The 20,210-nt window shown below is 40.6% G+C and overlaps 1 protein-coding gene across 3 annotated transcripts in view; it reads left to right on the top strand.

The window, feature by feature from the left end:
• The window catches only part of oser1 (oxidative stress responsive serine-rich 1), a 30,141-nt gene extending 11,615 nt beyond the window's left edge, over positions 1–18,526 (top strand). For all 3 annotated transcript variants that reach the window (XM_023995801.2, XM_023995798.2, XM_023995800.2), the window contains 3 exons: positions 5,613–5,722; positions 5,904–6,014; positions 17,406–18,526. In XM_023995801.2, coding sequence (XP_023851569.1) covers positions 5,646–5,722; positions 5,904–6,014; positions 17,406–18,147 — 930 coding nt within the window. In that variant the 5' untranslated portion in view covers positions 5,613–5,645 and the 3' untranslated portion in view covers positions 18,148–18,526. The remainder of the gene's footprint in view (positions 1–5,612; positions 5,723–5,903; positions 6,015–17,405) is intronic.
• The last annotated feature ends 1,684 nt before the right edge of the window (positions 18,527–20,210 follow it).

The raw sequence follows: 20,210 nt of genomic DNA, 5'->3' as shown, positions 1-20,210 counted from the left end.
GCCATTGGCTAGGCCATCAGAAGCTAGATAGAAGGCATCTGCTGTTCAACGGTATTAGAGCAGAATTTTGGAGTGACAGTGGAATCAACCAATTACATTTTAACCTGTAATGGGTGGGACCGTCTTTACCAAAATGGTTAATTTAAGGATGTAGCTATTCTGTTGCGGTAAAACCATGCCCATTTATTATGACCAAGACAATGTTGCATGTTTGCCTCAACTTGGTTTTCCATACAATGCGTTCCATTAGAAAGGGAACCCAGTTTTTGGTCGCTTTCTCATTTTAGGACATGATACAATAACTCATCAATAACTCTTTAAACATCTCAAATGGCAAGACTGACTAGCTACCACATGTACATACTTCATTAGTGTGTTTGTGTCGGGAGCATGCTTTCTATTTTGTCAGGTAATGCCCACGTTATTGTGACATATTTTATAATGTAATTTTGCCGTGCGGTAGCAGAGAGAACAGTCTATGACTAGGGTGGCTGGAGTCTTTGACAATTTTTAGGGCCTTCCTCTGACACCGCCTGGTATAGGAGTCCTGGATGGCAGGAAGCTTGGCCCTAATGTAATGGGCCGTACGCACTACCCTCTCCCCGTAGTGCCTTGTGGTCGGAGGCCAAGCAGTTGCCATACCAGGCAGTGATGCAACCCTCAGGATGCTCTCAATGGTGCAACTGTAGAATCTTTTGAGGATCTGAGGACACATACCAAATCTTTTCAGTCTCCTGCGGGGGAATAGGCTTCGTCTTGCCTTCTTCACGACTGTCTTAGTGTGTTTGGACCGTGATAGTTTGTTGGTAATGTGGACACCAAGGAACTTGAAGCTCTCAACCTGCTCCTGAGAATGGGGGCATGCTCGGTCCTCTTCCTGTAGTCCACAATCATCTCCTTTGTCTTGATCATGTTGTGGGAGAGGTTGTTGTCCTTGCACCACACGGTCAGGTGTCTGACCTCCTCCCTATAGGCTGTCTCATAGTTGTCGGTGACCAGGCCTTGCACTGTTGTCATTGGCTAACTTTTTTTTTTTTTTTTTTTTACCTTTATTTAACCAGGTAGGCAAGTTGAGAACAAGTTCTCATTTACAATTGCGACCTGGCCAAGATAAAGCAAAGCAGTTCGACACATACAACAACACAGAGTTACACATGGAGTAAAACAAACATACAGTCAATAATACAGTAGAAAAAAATAAGTATATACAATGTGAGCAAATTTACATTTACATTTAAGTCATTTAGCAGACGCTCTTATCCAGAGCGACTTACAAATTGGAAAGTTCATACATATTCATCCTGGTCCCCCCGTGGGGAATGAACCCACAACCCTGGCGTTGCAAGCGCCATGCTCTACCAACTGAGCCACACGGGACCACGAGGTGAGATAGGTCAAATGAGGTGAGATAAGGGAGGTAAAGGCAAAGAAAAGGCCATGGTGGCGAAGTAAATACAATATTGCAAGTAAAACACTGGAATGGTAGATTTGCAGTGGAAGAATGTGCAAAGTAAAGATAGAAATAAATGGGGTGCAAAGGAGCAAAATAAATAAATAAATACAGTAGGGGGAGAGGTAGTTGTTTGGGCTAAACAGGGAGTACAGGAGGGGACTGAGCACGCACCCGAGGGCCCACGTGTTGAGGATCAGCGTGGTGGATGTGTTGTTACCTACCCTTGCCACATGGGTGGTATGGGTGGCCCGTCATGAAGTCCAGGATCCAGTTGCAGAGGGATGTGTTTAGTCCTAGGGTCTTTAGTTTAGTGATGAGCTTTGAGGGCACTATGGTGTTGAACGCTGAGCTGTAGTCAATGAATACCATTCTCACATAGGTGTTACTTTTGTTCAGGTGGGAAATGGCAGTGTGGAGTGCAATAGAGATTGCATCATCTGTTGGGGCGGTATGCAAATTGGAGTGGGTCTAGGGTTTCTGGGATAATGGTGTTGTGAGCCATGACCAGCCTTTCAAAGCACTTTATGGCTACAGACGTGAGGGCTGTGGGTCGGTAGTCATTTAGGCAGGTAACCTTAGTGTTCTTGGGCACAGGGACTATGGTGGTCTGCTTGAAACATGTTGGTGTTACACAGTCAGGGACAGGTGGAAAATGTCAGTGAGACACTTTCCAGTTGGTCAGCGCAGTACACATCCTGGTAATCCGTCTGGCCCTGCGGCCTTGTGTATGTTGACCTGTTTAAAGGTCTTACACACATCGGCTGCGGAGAGCGTGATCACACAGTCGTCCGGAACAGCTGGTGCTCTCGTGCATGTTTCAGTGTTACTTGCCTCGAAGCGAGCATAGAAGAAATGTAGTTTGTCTGGTAGGCTTGTGTCACTGGGCAGCTCGCTTCCCTTTTGTAGTCTAATAGTTTGCAAGCCGTGCCACATCCGACGAGTGTCAGAGCCGGTGTAGTACGATTCAATCTTAGTCTTGTATTGAAGCTTTGCCTGTTTGATGGTTCGTATGAGGGTGTAACAGGATTTCTTATAAGCTTCCGGGTTAGATTCCCGCTCCTTGAAAGCGGCAGCTCTACCCTTTAGCTCAGTGAGGATGTTGCCTGTAATCCATGGCTTCTGGTTGGGGTATGTACGTATGGTCACTGTGGGGATGACGTAATCAAGGCACTTATTGATGAAGCCAGTGACTGATGTGGTGTACTCCTCAATGCCATCGGAAGAATCCCAGAACATATTCCAGTATGCTAGCAAGACAGTCCTATAGCTTAGCATCTGCTTCATCTGACCACTTTCTTATTGACCGAGTCACTGGTGCTTCCTGCTTACATTTTTTGCTTGTAAGCAGGAATCAGGAGGATAGATTTATGGTCAGATTTGCCAAATGGAGGGAGAGCTTTGTATGTGACTCTGTGTGTGGAGTAAAGGGGGTCTAGAGTTTAAAAAAATTCTCCCTCTAGTTGCACATTTAACATGCTGTTAGAAATTAGGTTAAACTGATTTAAGTTTCCCTGCATTGAAGTCCTCGGCCACTAGGAGCGCCGCCTCTGGATGAGCGTTTTCCTGTTTGCTTATGGCCGTATACAGCTCACTGAGTGCGGTCTTAGTACCAGCATCGGTTTGTGGTGGTAAATAGACAGCTACGAAGAATATAGATGAAATGCTCTACCTCAGGTGAGCAAAACCTCGAGACTTCCTTAGATTTCATGCACCAGCTGTTGTTTACAAATATCAAATGTATTTACATAGCCCTTCTTACATCAGCTGATATCTCAAAGTGCTGTACAAATATACATAGACCGCTACCCCTTGTCTTACCAGAGGCTGCTGTTCTATCCAGAAATTGCAGGGCGCCAAATTCAATCAACAGAAATCTCATAATTCAAATTTCTCAAACATACAAGTATTAGACACCATTTTAAAGATAAAATTCTCGTTAATCCAACCACAGTGTCCGGTTTCAAAAAGGCTTTTCGGCGAAAGCAGAACATATCATTATGTTAGGTCAGCAACTAGTCCCAGAAAGCATACAGCGATTTTTCCAACCAAAGAGAGGAGTCACAAAGAGCAGAAATAGAGATAAATAGAGATAAAATGAATCACTAACCTTTGATATTCTTCATCAGATGACACACCCGGGACAGCATGTTACACAATACATGTATGTTTTGTTCGATCAAGTTCATATTTATATCCAAAAACCTCAGTTTACATTTGGCTTTGCCTCTAAAACATCCCGTGAATTTGCACAGAGCCACATCAATTTACAGAAATACTCATAATAAACATTGATAAAAGATACAAGTGTTATTCACAGAATTAAAGATATACTTCTCCTTAATGCAACCGCTGTGTCAGATTTCAAAAAAACTTTATGGAAAAAGTAAACCATTCAATAATCTGAGTACGGCGCTCAGACAACAAATCAAGCCAAACAGATATCCGCCATGTTGGAGTCAACAGAAGTCAGAAATAGCATTATAAATATTCACTTACCTTTGATGATCTTAATCAGAATGCACTCCCAGGAATCCCAGTTCCACAATAAATGTTTGATTTGTTCGATAAAGTTCATCTTTATGTCCAAATACCTCCTTTTTGTTAGCGCGTTCAGCCCAGTATTCTAAATTCATGACGCGCGATCACTAGGAGCAGACATAGTCAAAAAGTTCCGTTACAGTCCGTAGAAACATGTCAAACGAAGTATAGAATCACTCGGATGTTTTTAACATAAATCTTCAATAATGTTCCAACCGGAGAATTCCAATGGAACTCAAGCTAACTCACGTGAACGCTCAGCTCATGGCACTCTGGGAGAGACCTTACTCAATCCCCTCTCATTCGCCCCCACTTCACAGTAGAAGCATCAAACAAGGTTCTAAAGACTGTTGACATCTAGTGGAAGTCTTAGGAAGTGCAATATGACCCCATAGTCACTGTGTATTCGATAGGCCAAGAGTTGAAAAACTACTTTCTCAGGTTTTCGCCTGCCATCTGAGTTCTGTTATACTCACAGACATCATTCAAATAGTTTTAGAAACTTCAGAGTGTTTTCTATCCAAATCTACTAATAATATGCATTTATTAGCAACTGGGACTGAATAGCAGGCAGTTTACTCTGGGCACGCTTTTCATCCAAACGTGAAAATGCTCCCCCCTAGCCCAAACAGGTTAAAACCAGCCAGCTGTATGTTATGCATGTCGTTATTCAGCTACGACTCGGTGAAACATAAGATATTACCGTTTTTAATGTCCCGTTGGTAAGATATACGTGCTCGTAGCACGTCTATTTTATTATCCAATGATTGTACGTTGGCTAATAGGGCTGAAGGTAAAGGCAGATTACCCACTCGTCGTCGGATCCTTACAAGGCACCCAGTCCTTCGTCCCCGATATCTCTGTCTCTTTGCCCAGCGAATGAGGTGGATGAGGGCCTTGTCGGGCGTCTGAAATAAATCCTTCCCGTCCGACTCGTTAAAGAAAGAGTATTCCTCCAGTACGGGGTGAGTAATCGCTGTCCTGATATCTAGAAGCTCTTTTCGGTCATAAGACACAGTGGCAGAAACATTATGTACAAAATAAGTTACAAATAAGGCGAAAAAAACACAATAGGATAATTGGTTAGGGGATCGTAAAATGGCAGCCATCTCCAAACGGCATTACAAATGTGTATGATTTAAAGGGATAGTGCGAGATTCAGTCAGGTGAAGGTAGTTTAGCGAGTGATTGCAATGAATGGATGCTAATTGACCTCATAGACTTCCAGTCATTGCGCAAACCTAGTTAGCAACTTCCTTCAAACTGCTCGCAGAACATAAAAATGGTATCAATGAGTTCATCTGACTCTGGGTAAGTAGAAAAATTGCTTAGTTTCCAACATCTCGCACTATCCCTTTAAGTCTGTACCTGTTTAGCGACACATCCCACTTCGGAAGGTATATCCGTAGTCGGTAGATAGTTTTTATTAAATCTGCATCCCTTATATCACCGAGCAGTTCATAAGAAAGTATTTAAGCCAGTTGTTAGATGCTATAGTGTGGGAACATGACGACTTTAGCCAGCATGTCTACCCCTATAACCAACCTTACGCTAGCGAGTCAGTCACTCACATCTTGAGTCAGCAGTAATACCTCTCTAATGAAGTGTTCTTGTTTTATAGCTGGGTGGCTGGTCACTACAACCTCCTCCCACTATGGAGGCAGGAGGAAAAGACTGTGAGGACGAGACCCTACAAACTGCCTTTAAAAAGCTCCGGGTAGATGCTGAAAGGTTCGTAGTACTGTTAATGGCTATTACATTTTCAATTCTTTCACGTTTTAGGTCCTTCCTTACTGGTTGATCTAGGGTCAGTTTCCAGGACTAATGTAATATTTCTTGAAAATGTGAAGTCTCACTTAAGTTCTTCTGCTGTTCAGTATATTGTGGTCTGAGTTTTTGTTGGTTTCTCTAGCTTGCCTGCCAAGCTGCACGTCTGTGAGACCATCACTCCAAGAGTGGTTAGCCGAGCCTTTCTAGAGGGTGCCAAGCCCAAACTAAGCTGCCCCAAGGAGAACTGGCATGGGTAAGGAAAGACCCTCTTACAATCATTGTCCACTGTTTTATAAGTATCTTCTTGCTATGCTTCTCTATTGTCTGTCCCTTTTTATTATTTAAGTATAATAACTTGTAGAACCCCTAGTGCCAAATTCAGTTTTATAAATTCTATATTTGTAAAGTGTACACATTTTGTAATACAATGTAACACATTGTGTTTAAAATGAGTGCAACAAAGGCTGTATAAAATAAATTACACAAATACTGAGCTATATTGTATGCAAAAATGAAATTATATTATTTTATACTAATACAATTGCTCAGAGAAAGAGATTTTGTCTAGCAAGTAATACAAAAAAGAGCCAGCACCCTATTTTACAGTAGGTTAGGGGTTATTTTCTGCTTATAAACCTTTGTTTCAATGCTAAACCCACCACTGGTGTGTGTGTGTGGCCAAAGAGCTCTATTTTCATGTCATCCAACAAATGCTTGGAGTTTGCTAAACGGCATTGGCACTTGGATTGGAACCATTGCTAAGGTCAGATGACATGAAAATAGAGCTCTTTGGCCATGCACACCAGTGGTGGGTTTAGTGTCGAAATAATAAGGATTCGTAAGCAGAAAAGAACCCCATACCTACTGTATAATATGGTGTTGGATATTGGATATTGGGCAATTTTGCTTCCACTGGTCCTGGTGGAAGGTCAATCCAGTATGAGGACATTTTAGCCAAAAACCTGGTTGCAATAGGATCTTCCAACAAGACAATAACCCCAAGCACACATCAAAATCCACAAAGAAATGGTTAATTGACCATCAACATTTTGCAATGGCCATCTCAGTCTCCGGACTTGAACCCTACTGAAAACCTGTGGTTTGAATTGAAAAGGGCACGCCATAAGATCTGGAAAGATTCTGTATGATGGAATGGTCTAAGATCCCTCCCAATGTGTTCTCCAATAAAACATTTTAGAAAATGGCTCAGTGCTGTTATCCTTGCAAGGTGATGTATTGATAACGGGTGGCAATAATTTTGACCCCTATCTTTTTGAGAGGAAAAAGACGTATTGACTGTTAAAATTGCCATCTGAGCAATTTATTGGTATAAAATAATAATATAATTTTTAAAATGTTGGCATAAAACAGCTCAGAATTGGTATTATTTATTGTATACAATATTTTTTCCCCCAGTTGTCTTTATCAAGGTGTGCCAATAACTTTGGTCCTGACTGTAACCGCCGCAGAGTCATGTCTCAATTGTCTCAAGGCTTAAAAATACATCTTTAACCTGTCTCGTCCCCTTTATCTACAGTGATTTGAAGTGGATTTAACAAGTGACCTCAATAGGGGATCATGGCTTTCACCTGGTCAGTCTGTCATGGAAAGAGCAGGTGTTCCTTATGTTTTGTACAGTCAGTGTATGTCAGGTTTTCTGTTAGGAAACTGTGGCACCGGACAACTTGACCAGTAAGATTTTAACGGTGCTCAAAATCACATTTAGATGTAATTCATCTTAACAGAATAGAATTATGCCTGTAAAGTTGTAATAAAATAAAGTAGAATGATGTTCTTATACCAACATGACAGGTTCTTATAGAAAAGCAAAACATTGCCCGTTGTGTGTTCATCCCTGCTATAAATCACTTTATAGCAGCAGGTTAGGATAATTCATGTAGCAGGTTAGGAAAATTAGGTTAAGGTTAGCTAAAAGGCAATTTAAATGTATTTATTTTCTAAACTTTTGACGTTAATTTGACAAGCTGGGATCCCTTCTAGCCATGACCGGGCCGGCTGTCCCACTCTCCATTCCATCTGCGATTCAGCACCACAAGCAGTTGAAAGAGGACACTCTAGGCAGCCACAAAATTAATACGTTATTAAACTGATGTTGCGCAATCAAATTCAATATGTACATAAACGAAATTCGTTAAGGCTGGTTCATTGAGAGAAAGCTTATTTTACAATGTTCCTATGAAACAAGGCCCATGCCATGCATTTATGAAATCACTAGTTTGCAAAGCTCAAATTCTGTCACTCTTTTTACAGCTCTACTGGATGATGTTAATAAATTGTATATTTACTGTAATTTGAACTATCGTGGGGTTGTGTAGTCTACCACGGTATGAATCATAATACCCATAAAACCTATCGGTCAAACACGGAAATGGTTCCAATTGTTTTTCCACCATTCATTTTATACATTGTGGATTTTAGAAACACCTCAAATAAGGGCTATGTTTCGTGGAGACTTACCCTGGCGTGGCGTTTTGATAACCATTTAAGTCTCCAGGACAAGGTGACTTTTTTTATCAACATATTCGCCTGTATTCAATGTGGCTGTAATAGAGAACTACAAATTCCTGTCTCAAGCTTCAAGTCACTCACCAGGGCCATGATGATCTAGACGAGACTGCCGAATCGAGGCAAAGGTAAGAATCTCTGGATTAACTATCTAATGTTAGCTACATTTAGTAATTAATACATTGGCTAAAATTGTTTCAGTTCACAGAATTGCCAAATGTCTTGGGCAAGTTTTACATGGAAAATGCCTGTTTATCTAGCTAGCTCATGGTTAGCTAGTTAGCAACATTAGCCTGGCTAGATGGCTACATTAGCCGTCTATTTGTCTATCCATTAAAATGCATGAGAAATTCAGAAAAACAAGTTTAGCTTTCTTTTGGTTTCTATAAACCAACTGCTCACTAGTCAGCAGTTTAGCTCGCTAATTAACTAACAAGCTAGCTTAGATGATGAAGCTCTATGGCTAGGAGTTCTTGATCATGTTTGTTTGCGTCTGTGGGTAGCCTACTTCAAGTACTACTTCTAGCTACCCTAGCTAGCTGTATTATTTTAGTCTGGCATTTTGAGAGGCTTCATAGATGGACTGATTAGCATTCTCTCGAGTCAACAGTGTGCTTACTGTACTGCGGGAAAACATTGATATGTGTGCTGTTACCCTCTGGACAGCAGATCATTAGTATAGGTAGTAGGCAAGGTTATGTAACCGTATTTGGTCCTATCTGCTATGGTGGGCTTTAAGTTCATTGATATTCACACATTTGTTTTTTGAGGTAGAATTACTGTAATGTTAATGACTCCAAATTGCTAACCTTATTTGCACCTTGCTATAACACATGCTCCACTCTCAAGTTGAACTTGTTGGAAATGCTGTGATCACTCATCGTCTTTAATGTTGCGATCCACAGACACAAGATGACCATGATTTGAATGCTGCAACTGAGACGTAATGATGTCGAGGGACATACGCAGAGACCCCGAGTATGACTGGACATGGGCCGGATATTTGTGACCACTACCTACAAGTGGTGCAGAAGCACACCAGCACCCCATTTTATTTTTATTCCATGGCCAACCAGCTCTCTAGCTACCCCTTATTCCACACTGTCTTTTATACCCCATGGTCCTTCAACTTCAGACACTTTATAACTCTCTACCCTACCTTCACCCATTCCCCCTATGCTGCTTCCTTCACTTGTTCTTCTCCTGATTTGATAACATCTAGACTCAGTAACACATTTAAAAGTGTTGTGGTGTACTGTTTTTGCTACCGTTTTTTCACCTGTGTAATGCTGCTTATTCTTGGGATCAGACTGAATGCAGTGGTAAATGTGCTGCTCACAATTGACAGAAGCAACAATGACAAGAAGGGTGTTGATATGGCTGCTAACTTGTTTTGAGTCTTAAGTGCTTATCTCATTTTACATTTTTATATTTTTACATTTTAGTAATTTAGCTGACGATCTTACCCAGAGCGACTTAGTAGTGAGTGCATACATAGTAATTTATATACCACCTACCTTACGCATCTAGTTTTTCCAATTGTAACCCACCCACCAAAATCACAATATGCTGCTTTACATGTTGTATTATTTGTGCTGGCCTAATTCCTAAAATGGGAAACATAGAAGAATCTGTTCGCTCTCAGATAGTAATAATAGTTCATATGGTGCTCTTGGATGTCCCAGGTGTGTGGCATTGATGAATAAATCATTTAATGTTTACTTAACATAACATATACAAATATGAATGTATGTATGAAAGGAATATGTATGCATTGTTTACTATTTTGATTTATTTAAAACAATGTGATTGTTGGAGTTTAGGTGTCTGTGATTCATGGGTGACACTATATGCATTTTTGTCAAATAAATATGTTTATTCATTCATGATTATGGCTATATTCTGCAATGAGTTAATTGGGCTTTGAATCTGCAAACAGAACATGTCAAATTAGATCTGAACTGCTTTAATACAGCAGTGCATTCTGACAGCATTCATTTAAGTAGATTTGACCTTGTTCATATAGTTGGCAGAAATTATAATGGATCAAATAAAGACTTCTGTCTGAAGGAGAAGAGGATCTGGTAAAATAAAGGTATGTTGCTAATATCATCTAGCTAGCTAGATATATATATAGCTTATTTGCAAAAACCGAGTGTAGTATTCATGGAACATTATAAATATCTGACTGCTACTAGGATACTATTCTGTACAAGACCAAATGCATAAATAAAACAACAAATATTAGTTAAATAAAATATGGAACTGTAAATTAAAATGTTCAATATATCTTTGATTTTGGATCAAGGTAGCGTGTCATCTTCTATGCTCGGATACGCCTACCCGTGATATATTTCCCCCTCTTTTCCCGTGGCGATTTAAACCCCCTCGGGCAAATAAAAAGTAGGTCTCATACTTTAATATACTTTAATATATTCAGGAGTACAATACAAATTTTCACGACTCTATGTGCATATTTAGTGATATAAAGACGGCCTCATTTCTACATTTGACCAAATGTACAGTTTAAGCTCTTAAATAATTGGGGCGGCAGGTAGCCTAGTGGTTAGACCATTCGGCCAGTAACCGAAAAGTTGCTGGATTGAATGGATTAGCTGACAAGGTAAAAATCTGTCGTTCCTGAACAACGCAGTTAACCCACTGATCCCCGGTAGGCTGTCATTGTAAATAAGAATTTGTTCTTAACTGACTTGCCTAGTTAAATAAATAAAATAAATAAAAACTTGCGGTTACGTGCCGGTTCCTCACTCGTCGCCTCAAATCTCTCATTTTAGGTCATGGATGCTAGCATTTGTTGATTTAGTTGCCATACCTACGAGGATCAAATAAAGAAATGTGTTTTCCTGCTGGTAGACGGAGATCCTTAGTGGAATGAGAAAATGCGTTTATCAGCTGATAAATGTCTGATAAATGCGTTTATCAGACATTCGCCCTTGTAACCAGGAACACGTTTCGTTAATAAAACACAGAAAACTAGAGACCGCTGCAAGCGTCCGAGGTTAGATAACTGTTTGTGTCCAGCAGCCGACCACGCGTCATATGTTTATACAGAAAGAAAATACCACAACAGAGAAAATTAGCAGTTTTTATAGGACACCTACACGAAACACTGTGTTTTTAAAATCCATGGTGGAAAAACAATTGGAACCATTTTTGTGTTTGACCGCTAGGTTTTATGGGTGTTATGACTCCTCCACTGTGGGGCTCAATTGATAACAACTCTGTTTCCTACTATAGGCAGTTGACTGCCTTGTGATTGCAACATTGTCACTCTCTGATGTGAATAGTTGGCAACGATGTTTCGTTTCCAAGTTCTGCTGAACTGAAAGTCACCAATTGCACATGATACATATCATTACTTTCTCTACTCTAGTGTAGCAATCAATTCCAAATCTTTATACTATACATGAGACGGGCGACATATGTTGGTCTTGCCTAGGGCGGCAGCAGAAGTGCTAGAACCAGGCCTGACGAACACAATAAATGGCCTCTAATTTATTTCCAAGCAGCTTGAGGATTTATTAGCCTATGAAGTATATTTGCCTTTGAAGTTGGAGCACAGCGACTGGTATTTCCATCAATTAATAAAAAGCATTCTTTTGCTATGGATTTTTTTTATTTTCTGCCGTGGACAATTTGACCAGCAATTATACTTTTTTTAGCGGCCAAAAGTAGTTTTTCCATCTAACGGAAAACCTGGTGTGTGTGTATGTGTATATATGGGTATGTGTGTATATTTTGTGTGTGTGTGTATATATGTGTGTATATATACACACACTCACTCACTCATTCACCGGTCGAAAGTTTTAGAACACCTACTCATTCAAGGGTTTTTCTTTTTTTCATTTTCATTTTTAAAATGTTCTACATTGTAGAATAATAGTGAAGACAAACTATTAAATAACACATATGGAATCATTTAGTAAACAAAAAAGTGTTAAACAGATTAGATTTTAGATTCTTCAAAGTAGCCACCCTTTGCCTTGATGACAGCTTTGTACACTCTTGGCATTCTCTAACAGCTTCATGAGGAATGTTTTTCCAACTGTCTTGAAGGAGTTCCCACATATGCTGAGCACTTGTTGGCTGCTTTTCCTTCACTCTGCGGTCCAACTCATCCCAAACCATCTCATTTGGGTTGATTGTGGGTGATTGTGGAGGCCAGGTCATCTGATGCAGCACTCCATCACTCTCCTTGGTCAATTAGCTCTTACACAACCTGGAGGTGTGTTTTGGGTCATTTTCCTGTTGAAAAACAAATGATCGTCCCACTAAGTGCAAACCAGATGGAATGGCGTATCGCTGCAGAATGCAGTGGTAGCCATGCTGGTTAAGTGTGCCTTGAATTGTAAATAAATCACTGACAGTGTCACCAGCAAAGCACCATTGCACCTCTTCCTCCATGCTTCACGGTGTGAACCACACATGCGGAGATCATCCATTCACCTACTCTGCGTCTCACAAAGACACGGTGGTTGGAACCAAAAATCTAAAATTTGGACTCATCAGAACAAAGGACAGATTTCCACCGGTAAAATGTCCATTGCTTGTGTTTGTTGGCCCAAATAAGTCTCTTATTATTGGTGTCCTTTAGTAGTGGTTTCTTTGCAGCAATTTGACCATGAAGGCCTGATTCACGCAGTTCCCCATGAACAGTTGATGTTGAGATGTGTCTGTTACTTGAACTCTGTGTGATTCATTTATTTGGGCTGCAATCTGCGGTGCAGTTAACTGAAATGATCTAATCCTCTGCAGCAGAGGTAACAGAGTCTTCCTTTCCTGTCGCGGTCCTCATGAGAGCCAGTTTCATCATAGTGCTTGATGGTTTTTGCGACTGCACTTGAAGAAACATTCTTAACATTTTCTGGATTGACTGACATATCTTAAAGTAATGATGGACTGTTGTTTCTCTTTGCTTATTTGAGCAGTTCTTGACATAATATGGACTTGGTCTTTTGCCAAATAGGGCTATCTTCTGTACAACACAACTGATTGGCTCAAACGCATTAAAAAGGAAAGAAATTCCACAAATGAACTTTTAACAAGGCACACCTGTTAATTGAAAAGCATTCCAGGTGACTACCTCATGAAGCTGGTTGAGAGAATGCCAAGGGTGTGCAAAGCTGTCATCAAGGCAAAGGGTGGCTACTTTGAAGAATCTCAAATATATTTTGATTTGTTTAACACTTTTTTGGTTACTACATGATTCCATATGTGTTATTTCATAGTTTTGATGTCTTCACTATTATTCTACAATGTAGAAAATAGTAAAAATAAAGGGAAACCCTGGTATTAGGTGTGTCCAAACTTTTTACTGGTTCCGTATACAGTTGAAGTCGGAAGTTTACATACACCTTAGCCAAATACATTTCAACTCAGTTATTCACAATTCCTGATCTTTAATCCTAGTAAAAATTCCCTGTCTTAGGTCAGTTAGGATCACCACTTTATTTTAAGAATGTGAAATGTCAGAATAATATTAGAGAGAATGATTTACTTCAGCTTGTATTTCTTTTATCACATTCCCAGTGGGTCAGAAGTTTACATACACTCAATTAGTATTTGGTAGCATTGCCTTGAAATTGTTTAACTTGGGTCAAACGTTTCAGGTAGCCTTCCACAAGCTCACCACAATAAATTGGGTGAATGTTGGCCCATTCCTCGTGACAGAGCTGGTGTAACTGAGTCAGGTTTGTAGGCCTCCTTGCTCGCACACGCTTTTTCAGTTCTGCCCACAAATTTTCTATGGGATTGAGGTCGGGGCTTTTTGATGGCCACTCAAATACCTTGACTTTGTCGTCCTTAAGTCATTTTGCCACAACTTTGGAAGTATGCTTGGGGTCATTGTCCATTTGGAAGACCCATTTGCGACCAAGCTTTAACTTCCTGCCTGATGTCTTGAGATGTTGCTTCAATATATCCACATCATTTTCTCTCTCACGATGCCATCTATTTTGTGAGGTGCACCAATCCCTCCTGCAGCAAAGCACCCCACAACATGTTACCACCCCCGTGCTTCACGGTTGGGATGGGGTTCTTCGGCGGCAAGCCTCCCCCTTTTTCCTCCAAACATAACAATGGTCATTATGGCCAAAACAGTTCTATTTTTGTTTCATCAGACCAGAGGACATTTCTCCAAAAAGTATGATCTTTGTCCCCATGTGCAGTTGCCAACCGTAGTCTGGCTTTTTTATGGCGGTTTTGGAGCAGTGGCTTCTACCTTGCTCAGCGGCCTTTCGGGTTATGTCGATATAGGACTCGTTTTACTGTGGATATAGATACTTTTGTACCTGTTTCCTCCAGCATCTTCACAAGGTCCTTTGCTGTTGTTCTGAGATTGATTTGCACTTTTCGCACCAAAGTACGTTCATCTATAGGAGACCGAACGCGTCTCCTTCCTGAGCGGTATGACGGCTGCGTTGTCACATGGTCTTTATACTTGCGTACTATTGTTTGTACAGATGAACGTGGTACCGTCAGGCGTTTGGAAATGGCTCCCAAGGATGAACCAGACTTGTGGAGAAATACAATTATTTTTCTGAAGTCTTGGCAGATTTCTTTTGATTTACCCATGATGTCAAGCAAAGAGGCACTGAGTTTAAGGTAGGCCTTGAAGTACATCCACAGGTACACCTCCAGTTGACACAAATTATGTCAATTAGCCTATCAGAAGCTTCTAAAGCCATGACTTAGCTTAGAATTTTCCAAGCTGTTTAAAGGACCAGTCAACTTAGTGTATGTTAAACTTCTGACCAACTGGAATTATGAAACAGTGAATTATAAGTGAAATAATATGTCTGTAAACAATTGGAAAGATTACTTGTGTCATGCACAAAGTAGATGTTCTAACCGACTTGCCGAAACTATAGTTTGTTAACAAGAAATTTGGGGAGGGGTTGAAAAATGAGTTTTAATGACACAAACTTCCGACTTCAACTGTATGTACATTTTTTATTTTTGCCGAGACGCGCTTTTAAAGGGATTGTGCAATATTCTGGCAACAAAGCCCTTTTTCTACTTACCCAAAGTACGATGAACTCATGGATACCATTTGATATTAATTAGCTTTAGTTCAATTGCTAACTAGCGTTATTCGCTAATGCTAGTTAGCAGTGGCTTACGAAACTACCTTCAACATCCTTCAAACTGCACGCAGATCCCTTCAAAAGGTAACCATGAGTTCATCTGACTATGAGTAGTAAAAAATCTATCACTATCCCTTAACATCAGAGTGACAAGTTACAATGTATATTTGTAGAAAACGGAGCGAGCATTAGCATAAATGAGAACCACGAGCACACAATCACCGCTTGCTCCTCATCTCCGTACAGTACAGTGGCGCTCATCAGTTATATTTCAGATGGTGTCAACACAATATGTATTTTCATGCATTTTGTTTTTGTTGCCATGTAGAATGTCCTTTCAAAAAGTCACCAGAAGTGACCCACAAAAAAATGATCTTGGTTGGGCATGCCCCTGGGCCCCCAAGCTTCCTTTGTTACCACTGCTGAAAAGAATCCTAGGGAAAATACTAAAACTCTATTTTTTCAGCTGAAACAATAACTGATTTAACACACAGCAGCGGCTAACATCTCACACATACTGTATTCTGGAATACCAAAAGGAACGTAACGCTGCTGTGTTACAGTGAAATCTGTCAACTTGTCAATTTATAACTTCATTGTTTATCAATGTCATTTATGGCTAACCCCAAAAGATCCAAATATATTCTGATTCCATTCCTTCACTCTGATTCAAATAATTTTGGTTGATTTGAATATTCGCAAAATAATATTTTGCCAAGAGCAACGGGCGCAAATCTTTGACAAATATTCGTAAGAAATGACTAATCTGATTCGAATCTCAAAATTGTGATACATGGACAGCCCTAATGTCATTACACAAGTAAACAATGTCTCATACCAAACAATAGATTCAGTTTATAAACTCAGTTAATAAGACATGACCACCAGTGGCAGTGTGAACCAAAGATATTGCAGAGTGAAAGCAATGCAAAAGGCAGCATTTTAAAGCAACCACACAGAGCATCTGCGCATGTGCAGGGAAGTATGGTCCACTCTTCTGCAACTTGATAGCTGCATGACAAGAACTGCAAAGGAGATTAGCATCTTGCTACGTGCTCTTTGTTGCTGCGGAAGTCAACCAAGTACAGTTAATGTTTCATTTGTACCATTTTAAAGACTCATCAACATTCAAAATCATGTTTTTCATGAAATGTTATGATATTTAGATGACAACAAATCACACTATAATGACCAAAGTGTGAAAAATGACTGTTGCTTCTATATTGATAACGTTTGATCATAAAGTTACTGTTCCACCCCCAATGTCAAACACTTGGATTCACAAGGTGGGATTATTAATACACCAATGGTAACATTATCTTATCTAATTTTAGAAGTACTGCCTTGTAACCAACATCCGCGAAGCGTGTTTGCAGAGGGGTGAGGTTTATATAGCAAGATAGCTATTCTACTGGTGCCAAAATTTGACTGTAGGGTGTCAGCAAATTATAATAAAAACTTTACACTATTCGGCTAGATACTTATGTTTCCCTTTTCATTTGTGTATGGTGTTAACTAGTTACTGGCTAGCTCGGTATTCAGCCAGCATGGAACAAAAGGGCGAAAGGGTCGTTCTGATGCAGTTGTCAGTGCTGCTATGAACCGCATCACAAGAGACATGCCAAACAAGTGGTGTATAAAAAAATGGACATCATTGATGCAATTTCAGTGTTTGAGTTGCTTTGTGTATCACAAAATTTGCTTGAGATGATTTTACTGCAACTGTTCACTGCATCCACGTGTCTTGACATGGGCATTTCAAAGAGCTGTCACTCAAGGCGAGATCATGAGTGTAAGCTCCCCGCCCACTCAGCCTATCTTTTCAAACTTCCTGGTAGTTAGCCATGAGACAGAGTGCTTTTTCTCATTTTCAGCATTTCTATTCCCCCAAAATATTATGCGTTTTATTTTAGTGACTCAAAAGGCATGGTAATCAGAATGACTGTTTGGGTTAATTTTTATTTTACCATCATAGTTATGTTTGGTTTTGACATTTTTGTTTTTCTATGTAGTAGTTGTATGAGGAAGACGTCAAGAGGAGCCGTGAGAAGCCAAAGACGCCGGAGATCCAAGTCTCCCATTCTCCATCCTCCAAAGTTCACCTACTGTGCTTCCAAGATGTCGCCCTTACCTGGCCACCTGAAACACAAGAGCCTGCCAGAGGCTGAGGGTTGCAGCTCCTCCCTGGAGATCCCCGCCAAGAAGGAACTGCTCTCCTCGGGCCACTCCTCCCCTGTGTTTGGCGGTGCTGGCTATGAGCCCCACACCCCCGCTGCCTCTGGGGAAGGCCCCACAGCCAGGCTGGAGGGCAGCCCCAGACAGCCCCTGTCTGACGACAAGGGTGTCCCAGAGGCAGCTCACTGCGTAGGGGCTGAAGCCAAAACGGGAGCTGTGCCCTCTGACTTCAGGTCCCTGTCAAAGCTCCACGAGGGCGGGGGCCCGTGCACCTGCGCTCAGAGCGAGTGCCAGTGCCCCGGCTGGCAGGGCGTAGAGGTCTACTCCTTCACGGGCCTCCGTAACATCCTCTCAGAGTGCGAGAGGAACCTGGCGAGCCCAGAGGATACGTCCCAGACCTCCCTGCAACAGAGAACTCAGACCGATGGGTCCACCACATCAACCTCCCCGCGTTCCTGTTCCGAACAGGCTCGGGCCTATGTTGATGACATCACAATAGAGGATCTTTCTGGTTACATGGAGTACTATCTTTATATTCCCAAGAAAATGTCACATATGGCAGAGATGATGTATACTTAAATAAGTAATGGAAAAAATATATACATTTTGGGGGGTGGCTTAAGGAATGGTTAGGCATGAAGTAATTTAAATAAGGTTTAACTGTTTATTTCCCCAGTTTCTCCATTCTCTTCTTTGCAACTCCAGTACCAGAGCTGAAAGACGCATTGTATTTTTCTTATTACTTTTGAATTATTTGTTTTCTTTAAAGTTTTCATGATTGTCCTTATTTCTGGTTGACAAATGAAGTTGCCAAAGCTCTATCGCAAAAAGTGCATGTGGGATTTGTTGGTATATGCAAAGCAAACTTGTAATGCCAAGTGTGATTGTTTTCCACGGCCAAAGAGGTTAATTGTCTGGAGTTTCCATTTCACTCAATAAAACATTTTTGTTGAAAACAGATGTTTGCCTTTGTCACACTTTATTTTTACCACTATTATCCCTTTGTGTTTATTGTTTGATTCATATGCTGTAGTTCCAAGCATATTGTTTATGCTGCAAAAACGGAGAAGCTAGAGCAAAGAATTGTGCCCTTTTTGTGATAGAAGCACCACATTTCACCCAACCAGATCCATGGGCTCATATTGGACAGGTTCCACATGTATTTTTTTCTAAGAACTCGAGGGAATAGCCAGTAGTTTGATCAGGAGAGCAGCTCCTTCATGGCGGGGGCTGCAGCCCTCAGCCTCTGGCAGGCTCTTGTTTCAGGTGGCCAGGCGGGAGCGACATCTTGGAACCACAGTAAGAATGTCTTACAAAACACTTAAAACTTTTCATAAATATCACTTGACATTGACTACTAAAGCCTGAACTTTAATGCAAAATAAATAATGAAGGGGCTTGAAAAAACCTGGCACACTGAAATGCTAGAGCCCATTAAGACCCTAAATAAGAAATTGGTTCTATTATGTCTACTGTAAATGACTGAGAAAACTATTTCTTGAAATCAATGCAGTAATATGATATTCTGTCAGTAATATTGTAGGCTGGAATTTGAAGTTATTAGGAACCCCATTAACTGATGCCATGGTGCCAGCTAATCTTGTTGTGGTCCAACACATCAATAAAAACGCTTACATTTTACATTGAAGACATTACAAACGTTAACAAATAGATATTAGAGACAGATAAAATACCTGACAGGTAGCAAACACATTTAACATTTAAACCTATGCATTAGGAGTTTTTGTATTATTTTCTTGAAGGTGAATTTACTTTTTTTAGGCTGGGATGAGCCTTCGGTGAGATACAGGGCCAATTGCAACCATCGAAAGCCACCAGATCATCGCCAGCTGATCTCTCAAACCATCAATATGCTCTAAAATCACCTGCACAGTTGCACACTCCAATAAACTATTTCCTCGTTTACCATGGCAAATCTACTGTGGAAATTTACCAGACACGTTGTGTGAATGGAAAACTTTATGGTGTAGCCAACTTATTATTTTATGAAATACAGGACGACTACTTCTATACTTATACTCCAGTAAGTATTTTTACAATCATCAGCCTTACAGTTTCCAATGTTCCTGATAGGTTGATATTTCATTGGGGGAAGGAGAAGAGCACAACGGCTCTCCCGTTTAAACCTAGATAGTTTGTGTGTATCTATTGATATGTAGGCTACGTGTGCCTTTTTTTAAATTGATGTAGTTCTGTCCTTGGGCTGTTCTTGTCTATTAATGTTCTGTATTATATCATGTTTTGTGTGGACTCCTGATAGAGTAGCTGCGGCTTTTGCAACAGCTAATGGGGATCCTAATAAAATACCAAAATACCAGGTACCAGGTTCTGGTATCTCAATGACTTGACACATTAACAAAGACTGTATTCAGTATGCCGATTCTGTTGCAAAACGTTTCTTAAACCGGAAGCAAACGGAATGAAACGGGGAGGGACCTACCTGAATCTTTCCAATAGAAACTTGTTTTAGTTTGGACTAATGATTACACCCCAGGGGCCTAATTTATAAACCGTGCTGACTTACAACATACACTCCAAAATGTGTGTGTACCAGAAGTTGATACTTCCGGCGCCGAAAAGAGATGGCCGCCTCGCTTCGCGTTCCTTGGAAAATATGCAGT

This window comes from Salvelinus sp. IW2-2015, linkage group LG11 (genome assembly GCF_002910315.2).
Source record: "Salvelinus sp. IW2-2015 linkage group LG11, ASM291031v2, whole genome shotgun sequence".
NCBI lineage: Eukaryota > Metazoa > Chordata > Actinopteri > Salmoniformes > Salmonidae > Salvelinus > Salvelinus sp. IW2-2015.
The sequence above is the reverse complement of the archived record's forward strand: the minus strand, read 5'-3'. Positions and strand labels throughout refer to the sequence as shown.